General features: G+C 57.8%; 1 protein-coding gene across 15 annotated transcripts in view; it reads right to left on the bottom strand.

The window, feature by feature from the left end:
- The window catches only part of HSF1 (heat shock transcription factor 1), a 19,881-nt gene continuing 1,665 nt past the window's right edge, over window positions 1–18,216 (bottom strand). Inside the window, exons 2-14 of one of the 15 annotated variants that reach the window (XM_080800114.1) lie at window positions 5,358–5,466; window positions 4,899–5,035; window positions 4,456–4,580; window positions 3,189–3,264; window positions 3,052–3,113; window positions 2,828–2,924; window positions 2,603–2,739; window positions 2,241–2,516; window positions 1,762–1,842; window positions 843–948; window positions 702–767; window positions 540–609; window positions 1–448 (exon numbers count right to left, since the gene is read on the bottom strand). In XM_080800114.1, coding sequence (XP_080656240.1) covers window positions 315–448; window positions 540–609; window positions 702–767; window positions 843–948; window positions 1,762–1,842; window positions 2,241–2,516; window positions 2,603–2,739; window positions 2,828–2,924; window positions 3,052–3,113; window positions 3,189–3,264; window positions 4,456–4,580; window positions 4,899–5,035; window positions 5,358–5,466 — 1,476 coding nt within the window. In that variant the 3' untranslated portion in view covers window positions 1–314. Of the gene's footprint in view, window positions 457–539; window positions 613–701; window positions 949–1,761; window positions 1,843–2,240; window positions 2,517–2,602; window positions 2,740–2,827; window positions 2,925–3,051; window positions 3,114–3,188; window positions 3,265–4,455; window positions 4,581–4,898; window positions 5,036–5,357; window positions 5,470–18,216 lie in introns of all 15 variants that reach the window. The other 14 variants (XM_080800111.1, XM_080800110.1, XM_080800113.1 and 11 more) reach the window with 14 other exon arrangements.

Genomic DNA, 18,216 nt, shown 5'->3' on the forward strand with positions numbered 1-18,216 from the left:
GTAGAGTCTGTCGTTTATAGGTCTCTGCCAGTCTTGTCCGTCTGTCCGTCCGTCCATATGTGTGTATCTCTACTGAAGGGGTGAGGGGAACTCATGTAAAAATCCCAAATCCAATCCTGACTGAGCACGCGCAGTGCCGTCAGTCCCCGCGTGGCTGTAAGCCTCAAGCAGGCCGTGGCACAGGGCTGTGGCCCTCGCTGCTGACCGGGGTCCACGTCTCGCCCCTCGGCCAGCCTTCCTCCTGGGGCCTCTAGGAGACAGTGGGGTCCTTGGCTTTGGGGGGCTCGGAGCCCGTCAGCAGGGAGATGGTGGGGTCATCTGTGTAGTCGTCCCCCTCCGAGAAGTAGGAACCCTCCCCCAGCTCGAAGAGCACGGGCAGGTCGCTGCTCCCCATATCCACGGAGCCCGGGTCCACCAGGAACAGGGGTTGCGCCGTGTAGTGCACCAGCTGCTTCCCTGGGGGCGGGGTGGGGTCAGGGCACCGGCCGGAGGGCAGAGGGCACGCGGGCGGCAGGGCAGGGGTTGGGGGCTCTGCTCACCTGAGTCGGGGCTGCTGTTCTCCGCCTCAAGGGGCCTGGGCGGCTCCTGGGGAGAGAGGAGCTCCTGGATCTGCTGGGACAGGAGGGGGCAGAGTGAGGGCTCCCCGTCCCCGCCCCCCAGCCAACCCTTACGCCTCTGCTGTCCCCACCCTGCCTACGCACGCTGGCCAGGCTGCTGTCAAGGTCAGGCAGGCTCATGTCGGGCACGGTCACCGAGGGGCTGAACAGCTGCAGGGAAGGGAGAGTGGTCAGGCTGCGCCAGGCGGCTGGGCGCGGGCGGGGACGGGGCAGGGCAGCGCTCACGTCCAGCAGCGCGCTCGTGTCCACGCTGAAGCCGTGGCTCGTCAGCATGGTCTGCAGGCTGTCCAGGTTGGAGTCCATGGCGTCCAAGTGCTCACTGAGCTCGGTCCTGGCCAGAGCGGGCGGGGCGGGTCAAGCGTAGCTCCAGGCACCCCCCAGGCAGATGCCTTCCCGCCGGTGCCCACACACACCAGCCCGGGGGGCGGGGGGCTGCCCTCAGCTGCACCCCCCCCCCCCGAACCCGGGCCCCCGTCACGCCCTCCCTGGTGTGGGCCCAGGACACGCGTGCTGGAGGGTAGCCGAGGCCATGCCGGCTGGTCCGGTCGCCGTGGGGCCAGGAAGGCCTCTGGGGGCTGAGCCAAGATGGCAGGAGGGCCCAGGAGGGGCTCAGTGCTCAGGAAGGCTGGGGGCAGTTTTTCAGGCTTGACAAGGTCTTGCCTTTACGTTGGAAGACCACAGGGATGGGGAGAGGGGACTGTGGGCAGGCTACGGAGGGCTGGTCTCTGCCCTGGTGCGTGCTGGGAAGGAGGCGCGGGTCTGGAGGCGGTGGCCAAGAAGGTCCTGGGCCACCTGGTGGACCTGTGCTACGGGACGGGCGGCCTGGCTGGTCCCGGGAGGTGTCCTCGGGGCCCAGCCCCGCCCTGAGAGGAAGCGGGTCAGCACAGCAGCTGGGACGCTGGCCGCATGGGTGGCAGCTGCCAGGCTGAGAGGCCCAGCTCTGCCAGTCAGTGACCTGGGGCACTGGCTTGGGCCCCAGAGCCTGGGGTGGGTGGGGGGCTGCTCCCTGCTGCAGAAGGCCCGGGACACCTGTTCACCAGGCAGGGCCAAGTGCTCATGGCCAGGCCAGGGTCTGGTCCGAGGCTGGGGAGGGGCCTGAGCTCTGGCGGAGCCCTCCTCCCTCCCCAGTGGGGACGGCGCTAACCCTGGCTGGACTCGGCCATGCAGAGAGGAGGGGCAGGGGAAGAGGCGGGCGACCCCAGACATCTGTGGAGCGCGAGCCAAACTGCAAGATACAAAGACAAGAGCCCCCCGATTGCAGGTGGGGGCCGGTGGACTCCGAGCCCCCCGCCCTTGCTCGCCTGGCCTCTCTGGGGCAAGCCCTCTGCCGGCCAGCAGGACGGGGCAGTGGCCTGTTGCAGAAAGGGGTGACGGCAGCAGCCAGAGCAGCTCAGAGAGCAGGTGGGACAGGCCTGCGAGGCCACACACCCTCGGCTCCTGAGGCAATGGGGACGTGGGACAAGCAAGCTCTGGGCTCAGGGCCAGATCTGCAGGCGCCTCCCCCAGCGACCCCGTGCCCTCAGCCTGACGACCTCCCTGTACCAGCCCCTCCAGACGGTCCTGGCGGGAGGCCCGGCTGCGCTCCCAGAGGCCGCAGCGGAGGCGGGTGGGGGCGGCACTCACTTGTCCAGGCAGGCTACGCTGAGGCACTTCTCAGGGGCCGAGGCAGGTGGGGGCGAGGGTGAGGGGTGGCGGGCCCCTGCATCCGGGAGGGGTGTGGCTGGGGCGGTGGGGGCAGGCTCGCTTTCCCGCAGGATGGAGTCAATGAGGGCGGTTGGGGATAGGGGTATCTCCACGACAGAGGACGGGTGTCCAGGACTGGCCTCCTCCACCCGGGGGCTCCGAGGAGGGCTGGGGGGCTCCTCCTTGACGCGCACCAGGGGGCTGCCGGAGAGCGGCCTGCGTACGGGGGCACACGCGTCAGCAGCCGGCTCTGTGGGCGCCCCCGTTCCCCCCCATGGCCGGGAGGATGACACGGCCCCCACCTCTCGTCCACGCTTCCGCCCGGGGAGGCCAGGGGACTGCTGGGGGCCAGTTCGGTGATGTCGGAGATGATGGGTCCGGAGCTGGCGACGGCATCTGGGGAGTAGAGGCTGGAGCTGCTGTAGGCCGGGGAGGGAGCCTGCCATCGAAGGGAGGCGGCCTATGTGGCAGGAGCCGCAGCAGCGCCCACCCCTGCCCGGGCCAGCCCCGTGGCACCGCGCGCTCACCGAGTAGGGGCCCGGGCCGTGGACGTGCTGCAGGGAGTACTGCCGGCCGTACTTGGGCCCGGAATGTGCCGAGCTGCCGTCGTTCAGCATCAGGGGGCTGCGGGGCGGCGGGGAGAGGTGGGGTCAGGGGCCTCCCCGGGGCCTCGGCCACCCGCCACTCAGCCAAGAGGAGACAGGGAGGCCCAGGGCCCCGTGCTGAGGAACAGGCATCCCCCACGCCTCACATTTTCCTCTTCACCCCCAGGATCCGGTTCGACTGCACCAGTGAGATGAGGAACTGGATGAGCTGTGTGGGCAGAAAGGCACAGTCAGCCCGGCCGGGGACGGGGCCCAGCAGGCGCCCCCCAGGCCCGCCGCACACCTTGTTGACGACCTTCTGCTGCTGGGCGTGCTTCTGCCGCAGGCTGGCCACCTCCCGCCACAGGGCCTCGTTCTCGCTGGAACACACCGGGGCGGTCAGCTACCCCCGCGCCCCCTCCCGCGCCCTGGGCAGGTGTAGGGTCTGGGGTGCGGTTCCCGCAGGTGGCTGGGAGCCTGGCGGTAACGGCACCGCGGCCCCTCTGTGCTCGGCTACACAGCTGGGGGAGGACATACAGACGCTCCGGCTGGGGGGTCAGGTGGAGGGGGCTCCTAAGGAAAGGGCTGGGGGGCTTAGGCAGAACACAGGATCGGGCCCCCTTGCCCCCCCCAACCATCTCTGCCCCCACTGAACCTGAGGAGACGAGGGAAGGCGAGCCCAGCTCTCAGGCTGGAGAGCGGCCTATGGGGGTCATCCTGTGCCTTTGGGGGGCTCGGGGGTTGCTCCCCAGGCCTGGAAATGGCTCACAGGTGACTTCAAGGAGTGGAAAGGGCCACCTGGGTACCACTTCCCCAACCGGGCAAACAGGGCTGTGAGCAGGCTGTGGCCTGGCCTTCTAATGAGCCAGCCCCCAAGCGTCTCCTCGACACGGAACTGACCCCCTTGGCCTCACCTTGAGAGGCACCCATGTCCCGGGAGGCCAAGTTCACCTGACCCCCTTCTGTACACGTCACTTAGCCAGTGGCTTCTGCTGGACCCCAATGTGAGCACAGTCAGAGCTCAGGGGCCTCTTCCGTGATCCTGGAGTCATGAGGCCCTGGCCCCTGAGACGGTCTGAGGCTACGCACAGCTGAGCTGACGACAGGCACCCTAGGCTGTGGTTCCCGAGGTCCCCAGGGCCCCCAGGTGCATAGGAAAAGGCTCAAGCCAGCCTTCTCGGGTGTCCTGGCTGAGGACAGGAGCACAGGACTGGTTATGTGGTGGCCAAACATGCCCCAGGGGTGGGGACCAGTGGGACAGCCAACACCGTGAGAGCCGGGAAGACACCCGCCCCCCCAGCCTACAGGGTGCCCAGGTGGGAGGCAGCGGGAGGAGCCCAGCTCTGCCTGTTGGGGCAGGAAGCCGGTCAGACCCTGTCTCCCGGGGAGTGAGCACAAGTCCAAACCTAATTCTACATCCGGAGGGCAGAAGGCCTGGGCGCCTGTGTCACGGGCTGTGGGAGGCGGGGCTGGTGGGAAGGGGCCAGCTCCCAGGCCTGCCCCTCTCCTGCCTGCTCCTTCCCCCCTCGTCCGGCCACCTCCCCGCCCACGGGCCGTGGCACGGAACCTACTGCTTCATGGCCAGCAGTTTGGAGTCCATACTCTCCTGCTTCCCCTTCATGAGCTGCACGTCCGTGAGCAGCTTGGTGACACTGTCCTGGCGAATCTTTATGTCCTCACTCTTCAGCGTGGATACCTGGGTTCCCAAGGGGAACAGTCACTGGGAGGACCCCCACCCCACCCCCGGACTCCGCTGAGGCCAAGGGGCTGGCAGTCCTGAGAGGGACCTCTGCTGTGGTGGCTGATGGGGGGACGGGCAAGGGGAGCCCAAGATGCAAAGCAGGGAAGGGAGGGCCCGTCGGGAAAAGGGCTTGGTGGAGCCAGACCAGACCATCAGGCGGCCGCCGAGCTGCCGCGGGCAGCGGACAGGCCCGCAGGACAGCGAGGGGACGTGGCATCCCCGTCCCCTGGAGGAAGGTCTGCGGAGGCCGAGGGAGGGAGGCCGGCTACTCACACTGGTCACCTTCCTCTTGATGTTCTCCAGGAGCTGCTCCTGGCCGCGCAGGAAGCACGGGTGCTGGAACTCGGTGTCGTCCCTCTCCGGCTTGACCAAGCCACCCTGCTCGATGTGGACCACCTTCCGGAAGCCGTCTGCACATGACGGGGCGGGGGCCGCTCTGCCTCAGGGCTGGGGACCAGACCCCCCCCCCACCGACAGCCCGACCCCTGCCCCGCTGAGGGTCCTCGGGAGCGTCCCAGAGGAGGGCTCTGCCTGGCGCAGCTCTGGTCCCAGCACTGCCTGCACTGCCTGCAGCCACCGGGGGGTCTGGGTCTGAGGGAGACCCCATACCCCCAGGCGACACGCCCTCCCCACCACGTGGCTTCATAGTCTTCCCCGAGGACTCTGGGTTCAGGCCCGCAGGACGCTGGCCGCTCAGAGCCGTGGCCGCGAGCCGGGGGTGCGGGTACTCACACATGTTGAGCTGGCGCACGAAGCTGGCCATGTTGTTGTGCTTGAAGTACTTGGGCAGCACCTCCTTGGCGAACTGGCCCTGGTCGAACACGTGGAAGCTGTTCCCGCTCTGCTGGGAGACAGGCCGCCGAGTCACGCGGGAGGCTCGCTCCAGCCCGTCAGCTGCACGAGCCTGGTCCCTCTGCCCCGCATGGCCAGAGCGCGGAGGGACCCCATCACGGACCCCATCACAAACCTGCCCCGGGCCTCCAGAGGTTCCCCAAACACAGAGCATTCCACGCCCAGTCTCTAGGGAGCTCGTTTTCGCTTTCATCAGCAAACCTCCCCGCGAGCAGCTCAGAGCCCAGAGTGAGGCAGCCAAGAGAAGGGGAGCCTGACCCGAGTCACTCCGGAGGGAAACACACAGTTGCGTTCAGAACCGCAAGTCCATTCCTCTACGGGCGCCTGAGACCCCAGCAGAGTCGCTACACTTCTCTCCCTCCAACCCCTTTCAGACCTAAATCCAGGAGCTACCAGGAGGTTCAGGGCCCTGGAGCAGCGACAGAGAGGTGAGGGGAGCACGGCCGGGGAGGGGGTGTGAGCCCGTGAGAGACCCTGAGCACAGCTTCCCCAACAGAGAGGTGAGGGGAGCACCCGAAAACAGAGAGGACCCCTGGGTGCCCAGTGAGAGCAGGAGGCTGGCCAGTCCACATGCGCGGGCACACGAAAAGCAGCTCAGATGTAAGCACACGAGGGGAGGAGAAGGCAGAGGGAGGCCCTCGGAAAACTCTTCTCCTCCAAAGTGGCAGGAGGAAAATTGGCCCGAATGTCAGAGTGCACTTCTCCAGAACTCTGAAAGTCAGTTGAAGGGTTCTGGCAACACGAGGGGGCATTTATTCAAGAACAGTGGTTCACTCGCAGGAGGGTCCGAGAGGCTGCCCTACTCCCACTTCCCCTCCTGCAGCCGGGAAATCCTGCAGCTGAGATCCCAGAACCCCAGCACCCTGGCAGCCACTGCTGGGGGGTGTTGCCGGGGCTCCTTCGAGCCCCACTCCCAGAGGGTTATTTTACTGACCTGACAGTTACCTGGGGGATTCCACTTGCAAAGCTGTCTTTGCCTGACTTGACCCAAAACTCTCCCAGTAGAAAAAGCCTTTTCCCTAGGGATGCTTGCTGATAACACCAAGAGAGTATTTTAGAACTTTGTGACTGTCTAAGTCAGAGGATAACAGTTAAGGCAAAACCAAGCTAACCAGAAAACGTAAAAGAAAGAGCTGGATGGGGCACCTGGGTGGCTCCGTGGGTTAAGCCTCTGCCTTTGGCTCGGGTCATGATCTCAGGGTCCTGGGATGGGGCCCCGCATCGGGCTCTCTGCTCAGCGGGGAGCCTGCTTCCTCCTCTCTCTCTCTGCCTGCCTCTCTGCCTACTTGCGATCTCTGTCTGTCAAATAAATAAATAAAATCTTTGGAAAAAAAAAAAAAGGAAGAGCTAGAGTATGAGATACTCTTGAAAAGCTCCAAAATATTCCTGGGAATCCAGAAGTCACATGCATGTGCAGGGCGGTGTGGAGAACCAGGGTAAGACCTAAAAATGCCCTAAGCTTGCACCCCAGGCTGAGCTCAAGGCTCCCCATCAGCAGGCGTACCCCAATACATACACAGAAGCCCCCAAAGAATGGGGCAGTTATGGGTTCCAGGCATTAAAGGAAATTTCTGCCCCCTGCGCTGCACCGCTAACCGAAGAAAGACTTCAGTGGCCACAAACAACAAAGACCACACACGGCCCAGAGTCAGTTCAGGAAACTCACAAGACAAATGACTACCAACAACTACAAGTAACGGTAACAGCCCTGCAGAGGGGAAGCTGATGTTCAGAGCCGAACACACACGGCGTTACATGAACCCAAAGTCCCGTTTCCAACAACAACAACAAAAACCTGCAAGAAACAAGGCCCGGCCTACACAGTGGGAAAAAAGCAATCATCTGAAACCACCCCCGAGGAAGCTTAGAAGTTGGATTTATTAAATACAGACTTGAAATCAACATTTCAGACATGTTCAAAGGCTAAAGTGAAACTGTGTCTCAAGCAATAAAGGAAGGCAGAATACCTCATCGAACAAAGAACATCAGTAAAAATAAAAATCATGAGCGTAAAGCAAATCAGCAATTTCTGACCAAGAAAGCGTAATAACTCAGGCCTAAAGCTCACTAGAGGGGCCTGGGAGCAGATCTGAGCACAGACGAGGAGTCAGCACACATGAGGACAGGCCCGCTGAGATCATCCAGTCAAAGAGAAAGAGAAGACAGTGAAGAAAAACAGTCTCAGAGACTGTGGGGTATTAGCGAACACCAGCGCATGCACCATGGGGTCCCAGCAGGAGAGGAGAGGACAGAAGAAGGGCTGAAAACGTCTCAAATTTGATGAAAACCGTGCAGGAAGCTAAAGAAACCCCAAGCAGGGTGAACTCAGAGAGGACCGCGTCCAGAAGCCTCGTCATCAAACTGCAGGACAGAAAGACCCAGAGAGGCCTCCGGAAGGCACAGGGAGGACAGACCTCACGCGTGAGGGAGCCTTGAGAAGATGAGCAGCTGATTTCTCATCGAAAGCCATGGAGGCCAGAGGCAGTGGGATGACAGTTAACAAAACCTGTGAATCAAGAACTTTATATCCAGCAAAACCACCCTTTGAAAAGGAAGGAAACATTTCTCCTTCTGGGAGGTCAAGTGTGAGGAGATCTACTGAATCACTCCCAAGTGAAACAAAGGTTACTTATATGTTTTTTTTTTTTTTAAGATTTTTATTTATTTATTTGACAGAGATCACAGCAGGCAGAGAGTCAGGCAGAGAGAGAAGGGGAAGCAGGCTCCCCGCTGAGCGAGAGCCCGATGCGGGCCTTCATCCCAGGATCCTGAGATCATGATCCAAGCGGAAGGCAGAGGCTTAACCCACGGAGCCACCCAGGCGCCCGTAAATCTTTTAAAGTCTCTGGAAATTGTCCTAAAAGCATACAGCAAATGAAAACGTTTATTCCGGAAACCCTACCAAAACTGTGTAGGAACAGTGAGCTTGTAACACCTGAGCTGCAAGCCACTCCCTCCCAACTCCAGTTCACCTTGACTGACGCTACACCCTGGGAGGGCACGGCTGGGAAGCGGGCGGTCCCTCTGCCCCGTTTCCACTCAACGTTTACTGTATTTCACCAGCATTTCTCATCCTGTCTAGGTAAAGAGGCTAAATTCCTGGTGATTGCAACCAAGAGTTTGGGGAGGGGTCTTCTCCATTTTGCCCCCATCCACATAATGCAGGCTGTACCCCAGGCATGGCAGGTTGAGCGTATGGAACCCCTGACAGCCCTACCTCCAGCCAGCCTGTGGGGCATAGCATCCGTGCTGGGGGAGGGCGCTGCCCTGCCCAGTGCCCGGAGCGCTGGCTCAGAGGGCCCCAGGAGAGAGGCAGTCCAAAGGAAAGAGACCTCTGAAGGTTTCCCCCAGCAAACTCACTTTATGTGAAACAAAGTGTAGAAAGCTCAAGCCTAAGGCTGCTCTTGAGAACAGCACAACTCTAAGAGTCACAAGCTCGAGGGGCGCCTGGGTGACTTGGTTGGGCATCTGTCTGACTCTTGATTTCAGCTCAGATCATGATTGTAGGGTTGTAGGATCAAGCCCCATGTCAGGCTCCCTGCTCAGCGGGGCGTCTGCTGGAGATTCTCCCTCTCCCTCTATCCCTCCCCAACTCTTGCACACATGCTCCCTCTTTCTTGCAGATAAGTAAATCTTCAAACAACAAACAAACAAACAAAAAACAAAGGAAGAGAAACAAACTCAACCACAGCCAGCTTGTTCCTACAGGCTAAGAGCCCTCGCAGGTCTGAGCAAACCTCAGACAGACCTGAAAGGCTGCACTGCGAGAATGGAACTGGACCAGACTGTTGGACAGTCTGTGCCCTGCGGTACCATCAGAACCAACGGAACAATCAGGCGGGAAGCACGAGCCTACAGTCTGGGTGTACTACCCCACAACACTGTGAACCCACACAGAGACCAGAGAGGAAACAGACCTCACTAACCTACAAGCCCGCAAACCCCAAAAACAAGTACAGGAGTGGTGGGGGTGGGCGTCCGGGAGTACTGCATGGCCCAAAATGTGCTTTACCAAGAAAACGAGACATGTAAATAGCAACATATGACCCATGCCCAAGGGAGAAGAGAGAAGCGGTAACAGAAACAGCCTGTGAGAGACAAGACATCAGATTCAACCAAGACTTCAAATAACACGTTATAAGTATGTTTAGAGAATTAAAGAAAATCATAAAGTCGAGGAAGATGAGGTGACTGTGCCTCGCCAAAGGGAGAGGAAGAGTAAAGAGACCGGAAGCACAGAGCAGAGTCAGACAGAAATTCCAAAGTTCAGCAGCGCAACAACCAAGATGAGACACTTACCAGAAGGGCACAACAGTGCGCGGGAACTGGCAGGAGAAAGAATCAGCGGATTTGACAATGGACTGAGAGAGACTACGAAAGCAGCAGAACAGAGAGAACACCGTAAAGAGAACTGAAAGGAGCCTCAGAAACACTTGGGGCCCCTTCAGCTGCACCAACATATGTGTAAATGGAGCACCACGAGGAGAAAGCGCTGGAACAAGGATTCAGAGAAATAAGGCCTGAAAACTTCCCAGATGCGCTTTTAAAAAAGTCCATGAACATGGTATGCCATCCATTTACTTAGGTCAACTTGGTTTCTTTCATAAGTGTTTTTATTATTCTCAAGTCTTGACATACCGATCCCTGCATGTTTTACCAGACTTCTCTTTAAGTACTCTTCCCCCTCTCCTGAACAGTTGTAAACGAAGTGTAAAAAAACCAAACTTCCTGTCATTGATTAGAAATGCAACTGATGGGGCACCTGGGGGGCTCAGTGGGTTGAGCGTCTGCCTTCAGCTCAGGTCATGATTCCAGGGTCCTGGGATAAAGCCCCACATCAGGCTCCCTGCTCAGTGGGGAGGCTGCTTCTCCCTCTACTCCTCCCCCCTCCTTATGCATGTGATATCTTTCTCTCTCAAATAAATAAAAATCTTGAAAAAAAAAAAGAAATACAATTTATTTTTGTGTGTTGACCTTGTATCTAGGGATGTTGCAAAACTCATTGTTTAGTTCAAGGAGTATTTTTTTTTAATTTTCGGGAAAAAAATTTTTTTTAAGATTTTATTTGACAGAGGGGCGCCTGGGTGGCTCAGTGGGTTGAGCCTCTGCCTTCGGCTCGGGTCATGATCTCAGGGTCCTGGGATCGAGCCCCGCATGGGACTCTGCTCAGCGGGGAGCCTGCTTCCCCCTCTCTCTCTGCCTGCCTCTCTGCCTACTTGTAATCTCTGTCAAATAAATAAAATCTTAAAAAAAAAAAAAAAAGATTTTATTTGACAGAGAGACAGCCAGAGAGGGAACACAAGCAGGGGGAGTGGGAAAGGGAGAAGTAGGCTCCCTGCTGAGCAGGGAGCCCGATGCGGGGCTCGATCCCAGGACCCTGAGATCATGACCTGAGCTGAAGGCAGAGGCTTAACCCACTGAGCCGCCCAGGCGCCTCTTGTCTAACTTTTTAAAAGTTTATTTAATTTTAAGGAATCTCTACACCCAACGTGGGGCTTGTACCAGGGTTGTTCTTTGTGACCACCAGGATTCAACAGGTGTGACGGTATTTGAGAACAGGTTACAGAAGTCACGTGGGGCTCTTGCTGTCTTGGATCCCTTGCTCTGAGAGAAGTAGGCCGACCTGCTGTAGGCAGCCCTAAGGAGAAGCTCCTGTGGTGAGGAATGAAAGTCTCCTGCCAAAAGCTACTCGTCACAAAACACCTGAGTGAACCTGGAGGCGGGTCGCTCTTCCCCAGTTGAGTCCTGAAACGACTGCAACCTGGACGAGGGCCGTGAGTTAGAGTCGGTCTGTGACTTCAGAGACTGTGAAATGCTTCTTGTTTTAAGCAGTTAAGTTTTAAGATACTTGGTTACACAGGAATAAGCAATACAACCACTAGATATTTGTGCATGTGCTTTAAAGATTTATTTATTTATTTAAGTGTGTGGGGGCGGGGGGGACGCACAAGGAGAAGGAGAATCCCAAGAAGACTCCTCACTAAGTGCAGAGCCTGATGCGGGGCTCGATCTCATGACCCTGAGATCGTGACCTGAACTGGGATCAAGAGAGACACTTAACCACCCAAGCGCCTCTTTGTCTTTTTTTTGAAGCTACTGCAAATAGCTCCATTTTCAACAGTTCATTGCTAGTGTGCAGAACTAGAATCAGTTTTTGTATACTACCCCTGAACCCGTGGCCTCACTAAACTCATGTATTAGTTCTAGCAACTTTTTTTGATAGATGCCTTGGGACTTTCTAAGTCAATGACGATGTTTTCTATAAATGGAGACAGTGTGACGTCTCACCTTCCAATTTTTTGGTCTTTCATTTCCTTATCTGCCGTATCATCCGACCAGCGGATTACACACACTGTTAAAGAGGAGAGGCCTTCTTGTCCAGTTTGGGGGAAGTGCCCGCTCTGTCACCTTTAAGTACAACGGCACATGTAGGTTTTTGCAGGTGTTTCTGCGGGCTGAGGAGCTGCCCTCGCGAGTCTGCTGAGCGGTCGTCGTGAAGTGCGGGTTAAGTCTGTCCAGCGCTTCTCCTTACGCTGTCGAGACGGTCGTGTGGTCTTTCCTCCCTCCCCACTGATGCGCTCACACTGTGTTCCGAAAGCTGACCAGACTCCCGTCTACGGAGCTGCCCTCTGGCCTCAAGCCTCAGAGTTGCTGAGGAGAAGTCAGAATCGTTCTCTGTCCCTCTCTGTGCAATTCCCTTTCTTTTTTCTGTCTGCTTTTAAGATTTTCTCTTTATCACCTGTTTTTAAGCAACTTGATAGTGAGATGACCTGGTATACTTTTTTGTGCTTACCCTTCCTGGAGTTCTTGGAAGTCTTGGAACTACAGGTTCACAGCTTTCCAAAAATCTGCACGGTTATGTCTAAGCATTCCCTCCCCCTTTATACTGGAAATCCGCTTCTGTGTCGTCAGGCTGTGTGATGTCATCCCCACGAGGCTCCGTTCGGTGTCTGCCGTCTCGTTTTCTCTGGACAGTGCTGCGAGCAGTTTCTCCGGTCAGTCTAGTTCAGTGATCTTTCCTTCTGCGGTAGCTGAGCTGCGGCTGACCCCTGCACTGACTTACACGAATCAGCTTGGGAACTGAGAGCGACTTCAGATCTGCGGTAGCGCTGGGGAGAGCTCTCGTACCTCCGCACCATTAACGTTGTGCACCTGTCGCAGGTAATGAATCTGCATCCAGGTTTCCCCTGCTACCTGAGAGCAGAGTTCCTATGGAATCTTTTGTAAGCCGAAATTCGTAAAGCAAACAATTACCGTTACTGAATATGGAAAATTCTACAGTACTCCCACACCACAGAATAATCTGTCAGTTAGCTAAAGCAGGCACGAATGGAGGTCTCCTTTAAAAGCAGGATGGCTTCACATGAACTTCCAAAAAAGGGGCACACCTGGGCCTTATTAACTGAAGTCCCTATTTTATTCAGATCTCTTTAGTTTTTGCCTTCTGTCCTTCATGTCCCAGGACACCATCCAAGGGATTACACTACATTGGGTTGTCAGGCCTCCTCACACTCCTCTTGGAGGGACAGTCTCTCAGACTTTCCTGCTTTCTGTGGACCCTGACGGTTTTGAGGAGTACCGGGCCAGTATTCCGCAGACTGTCCCTCAATTTCGATTCGTCCTGTGTCTTTTCCTCATGACTAGTTGAGATTATATAAGCGTCTGGAGGAAGGCCACAGAGGTTAAGTGCTCTTCGCATCCTGTCAGGGCAAGGACGCGCACCATGAGGCCATGTCTCTCAGGTGTCCCCACTGTAGTCGCCCCCCACCCTTCCCCACTGTGCTTCTCAGAAGAAAGCCACGTGCAGGTGGGGAGATACGAGGCGCCTCCCCAAAGCGGGGATTTCCACGAACAACGGGGAACTCTTCTGCACGGACACTTGTTCCATGACATTACCTTCTGTCTTCTACTTCTCTGTCTTCACGGGCTTGCTTTACCCCTTGGAGCACTCAGAATATTTTTACAATTGCTTTAATGACTTTGTTGGCTAGTTCCCATCATCCCTGGGAACACTGCTACGACTCTCTCCTTCTCTGTCACAGGACGCACTCTCCACCTTGCACATCTGTCAGTTCTGGTAGGGCCCCCGACACGAGGGTCTTAACGTCATGTCTGGGTTTTGCGGTTTTCCTCCTGAGAGTGTCTGTGTGGCTCAGTCTGATCCTTGCATGGCTTCTCTTTAAACTCGGTCACGCTGCATTTGGGGCAGATTTTCTTTTTTTTTTTCTTTTTTTTTTTTTTTTAAAGATTTTATTTATTTATTTAACAGATAGAGATCACAGGTAGGCAGAGGCAGGCAGAGAGAGAGAAGGGGAAGCAGGCTCCCTGCTGAGCCGAGAGCCCGATGCGGGGCTCGATCCCAGGACCCCGGGATCATGACCTGAGCTGGAGGCAGAGGCTTTAACCCACTGAGCCACCCAGGCGCCCCATGGGGCAGATTTTCTTAATTCAGCCCCAGTTCCAAGCTCTGGCTCTTTCCGACTCTGCTGAACGCTCTGTAAGTTGAGTGTGAGTCTTCCGCTCTGGCTGGGAGGACTCAGGTTAACTCACGGCCCTCTGTGAGCTCTCTTCAGTAGCTGTTCCTTTTCCAGAAAGTTCTCAGGCTAGCTTCACAGGTCTCATCGTATGGGCAGGTGGAACCAGTCCTCTGTCGAAGACCCAGAGAGGCTCGAGTGCAGACTCGTGGACCTCTTTCTCGGCATGGCTCCCTTCCCTGGCACCACACCTTGTAAACTAGCTGCAACAGCTCTTCCAAAGTCTGGGCTATTAGTCTGAAAACTGCCTCTGGACACAAAGTCTGGGCACCTGTGAGGCTTACCTGTCCCTCCTGTTTTCAGTCCTGAACACTGTTCAAGGGTGAAGCCCACACTGAGTGTGTCCTACTATAAGCCCTACTTAAGGGCCATCAGGGGTTTCAAAGGTTTCCTGGTGAATCCATCACAGAACGCACCGTTCCATGTCCCTGCCTCATGGTTCAAGCCCCTCCTCCTCTGCTGCCCCTGAGGAAGTCCTGGAGGTGGTCTTAGCTTTTCCCTGGGCATAATCAAAGCCTGTGATTAGAAATACGGAAGAAGCGGGAAGAAGTGAGTGCCCGGCCGCTGGCTGCTGAGCCGGGCCCTAATCCGGAGATGCACTTCTCTTTCCTTCTTTCCCTTCTTTTTAAGGTAAACTCTACACCCAGCCTAGGGCTCGAACCCACAGCCTCCAGGCCCAGCGCTGCGTGCTCTACCCTGAGCCAGCCGGCTGTCCCGAGATGCACTTCTTTGCAGCTGCCGGGCCTGACTGTAAATCTGGAGCCTCCGGCCTTACTTTTTTTTTTTTTTTTTAAGATTTTATTTATTTGACAGATGGAGATCACAAGCAGGCAGAGCAGCAGGCAGAGAGAGAGGGGGAAGCAGGCTCCCTCCTGAGCAGAGAGCCCGATGCGGGACTCCATCCCAGGACCCTAGGATCATGACCTGAGCCAAAGGCAGAGGCTTCACCCACGGTGCCCCACCCGGCCTTACTTTGGACAGCACTGGGACCAACCTAAAATGAGTCCAAAATTCTGCAGGCAGGTAGGTGTTTTACAGAGATGGTTTCTGCCTTTGAGTATTTTCTCAAAGGGCCCCACGACCCCAGAGGGTTAGTAACCACCGAATTCCACGAGGGGGACCAGCTGCACTCTGCCCAGAACACTTCGGTCCCCCCGATGTCAATCCGAAGACCAGTCGGGCGTGAGGCACTCTAGTCTCCTGACTGTGGCCGGCAGACCGCACTGTGGGGCCCGCAACACGGGCATCAGGAGCAGGGGGTGTGTGGCCACAGAAGCGGAGAAATCCAGGCCGCAGAGTGAGGTGACAGGACGTGGGAGCCTGGCTGAGGAGCGGAGGCTCACTCACCCTCCTCTCCCATCCTGGTTTCGTCCTTATCTGCCTCTGGGGCCATCTGCACCGTCATGTCCTGTTCTGCTTTCGGCTCAAGCTAGCTGTCGTGAGTTCCCGCGACACAGGCGCCGACACAGCCCTCATCTCCGGCCGCGGGCACCCTGCACTCGGACCTCCAGGCCCGGGAGCCGAAGCAGCCTGGTGACCCTGCTCACTCTGTGGCCTTCAGGGTCAAGAGGGGAGGGGTCTGTGGTGGCCGCTGCTATCCTGCCAGGACTGGGAAGCATCTGAGGGCTGGCCTGCCTCCCTTCAGCACCTGTGAAGACAGCCCCCACTCCGGCGGGGAGGGGGCCTTGCAAGCAGAGGGGCAGGCTCCAGGGCCGAGGGACTGTGAGGGCTCTGGCCTAGCCGCACGCCATACACGATGGAAGCTCTTTGCACGTTCCCGAGCGGGTCCATCCCACTGCCCCCTTCCAGTCCTTGAATAAACAACTATGAGCACACACATGGGTCCTGCGGAGTCAGGTGCGCACGGCTAGGCTCTGGCCTCTCCGAGGAGGCCACCTCCAGTCCCCTTCCTGGACTCATGTCCCCGGGGTCCACCTCACCCCCTGGGGGGTGGCGGGAGGAAACAGATTCGGGAGGCCACAGCGTAGAGTCTGTCTTTTATAGGTCTCTGCCAGTCTTGTCCATCCGTCCGTCCGTCTGTGTATATCTCTACTGAAGGGGTGAGAGGGCCTCATGTAAAAATCCCAAATCCAATCATGACCAACCACGCGCAGTGCTGGTCAGTCCCCCTGTGGCTGGGGTCTGAGAAAACAGATGGGGGTAAGCAGCGTCTTGACCCTGTGGGCGTGGGTGGGGCTCCCGGCCTGCCCCCAGGAAATCTGGAGTCCCTGGCAAAGGTAGACAGGAAAACAGCTGCTCGTCATCAGAAAGATGGTGGATTCAGGTCTGGCTTAACCAATCTCCAGCTTTCTCTGTTCAGTTTCCTGATGTCTTTGAGACTCAGTTTTCTTTTCTTTCTTTTTCCTAAAGATTTTATTCAGCCACTCATGAGAGAGAGAGAGAGGCCGAGGGAGAAGAAGGCTCCCCGCTGAGCAGGGAGCCCGATGCGGGACTCGATCCACGGACCCCGGGATCACAGCCTGAGCTGAAACCAGAGGCTTAACGGACTGAGCCACCTGGGGGCCCGAGACTCAGTTTTCCTATCTGCAGAATGGCCAACTGTCACCTCCTTGCATGGCCCTGGATGGAGAAGCGACACACAAGAAGGCGCAGCCTCCTGCCGCGGGGGGTCTGAACGAGCACAGCCGGGCTACCGTTTGGTGGAGGCAACCGCGTGCTTCCGGGAGGCCCTGCAGCGCGCCGCCCCGCCTGCCACTGGGGAGCCGTAACCTGCGGTGCTCCTTCAAAATTTTGGCTCCGCTGACAGAGCCCTAAGGGCAGGATCCAGAGGGCCTGCTGGGTCCCGCCAGCTCTCTGAGAACGAGCTCAGCAGGCTGGGGGGAGGGACGGGGGCTCACCTGGCTCCCCGTGTCGGAGGAGGGGGAGTGTCCCTGCCTGTCATGGGAGCTCTGGAAATGGTCCACAGCCAGCTCTGAGTGTACAGGTGTGACCAGGGCAATGCAAGGGGTTTCTCGGGTAGCTGCTGAGTTAAATGCAGGAAGTGCCGTGCCCCCAACTCCCCACCCCGAGACCCAGCCCCTCCAGAGTGACCCTCTGACCACTGGCACGCACAAGGGCTACCTGGGATGGGCCCTGGCCTTGGTGACCTCCAGTTCCTACGTGTCTGCTCCACACAGTCCTATCAGTTGCACTCTGGCTCCCGAAGAAAACGGAACCACACTGATCAGGCTGGGACGAGGGTGGGGCCAGAAAGGCACCAAAGCCCAAAATTTAAGAAGTCTCCTCCCTCCAGCCCCCTGGCCTCCAAGTGGCCCTAAAAATAAGTGCGTCCTTAAACTCTGCCATCAGGCACCTCCCAGGCTCATCTGGCCCTGATCCCTAGGCCAGAAAGGCCTGATTCATGGACGGTCCCAGTGGGCGTGGGAGGCACAGGCTGTAGGTCAGGGGAGCTGTGGCACACCCTTAGGCTGTGCTCATGGTGGCCAAGTTCCCTCCTGGCAGCAGCCGCAGCTGCAGGGTCCTGCAGGAGTTATCTGGGGGGCAGCTGCATCTCTAAAGACCCTTGCTTATTCAGCTGAGATGCCATGCCCAGCGCATCTCTGACTATGAGGGTTTGAGGGCCAGTAAGCAACACAGCTCTCCGGGGCAGCGACCTGTGGTCTGTCCCTCCGGGTGGGCAGAGGACGCTGAACAGCATCGGGAGCGGGAGCTGGCCCCGCCGGCCGGAGGGCTTCTGGGGCCAGACCCCTCCCCCACCTTACTCAGCCTTGAGAATCAGCCACCATACCTCTGACTGCCCCTTGTCCCCTAGGTCAGACGTGGTGTTTCTCTTGGTAGAACCGCGAGAAAACTTCCAACACAAAGGGGAAGACACCAAAAGCAAGGACATCAGAGCTTTCTAAGGCCTCTGAGAGCCAGACTCGAGGCCCCAAGTCTGCAGAAGACCCGGTATGGACACTTCTGGTAGAGGTCACAGGCACAGAACCGTCTCCTGCCTCTAAGCCAGGCAGCTCTCCAGGCCCCTGCCCAGCCTGGGAAGGGCTTCCTTCCACTACTGAGCTACTGCGTGGCTTCTGTATTCATTGTTAGTCCCAGCCCCTATCACCATGTCCTGCTTGACCTGCATATAGACCGGGAAGGGTCAAATACTCATGCTCCGGCTCCCCAGCTCCCCATCCCCCCTCTCCCCTGTACCCAATTCCCTCCCACCTTCCCACCCGCCGCCCCACGCCAACAGGGTTCGT

The sequence above is a fragment of the Martes martes genome, assembly GCF_963455335.1.
Source record: "Martes martes genome assembly, chromosome: 4".
NCBI classification, from domain to species: domain Eukaryota; kingdom Metazoa; phylum Chordata; class Mammalia; order Carnivora; family Mustelidae; genus Martes; species Martes martes.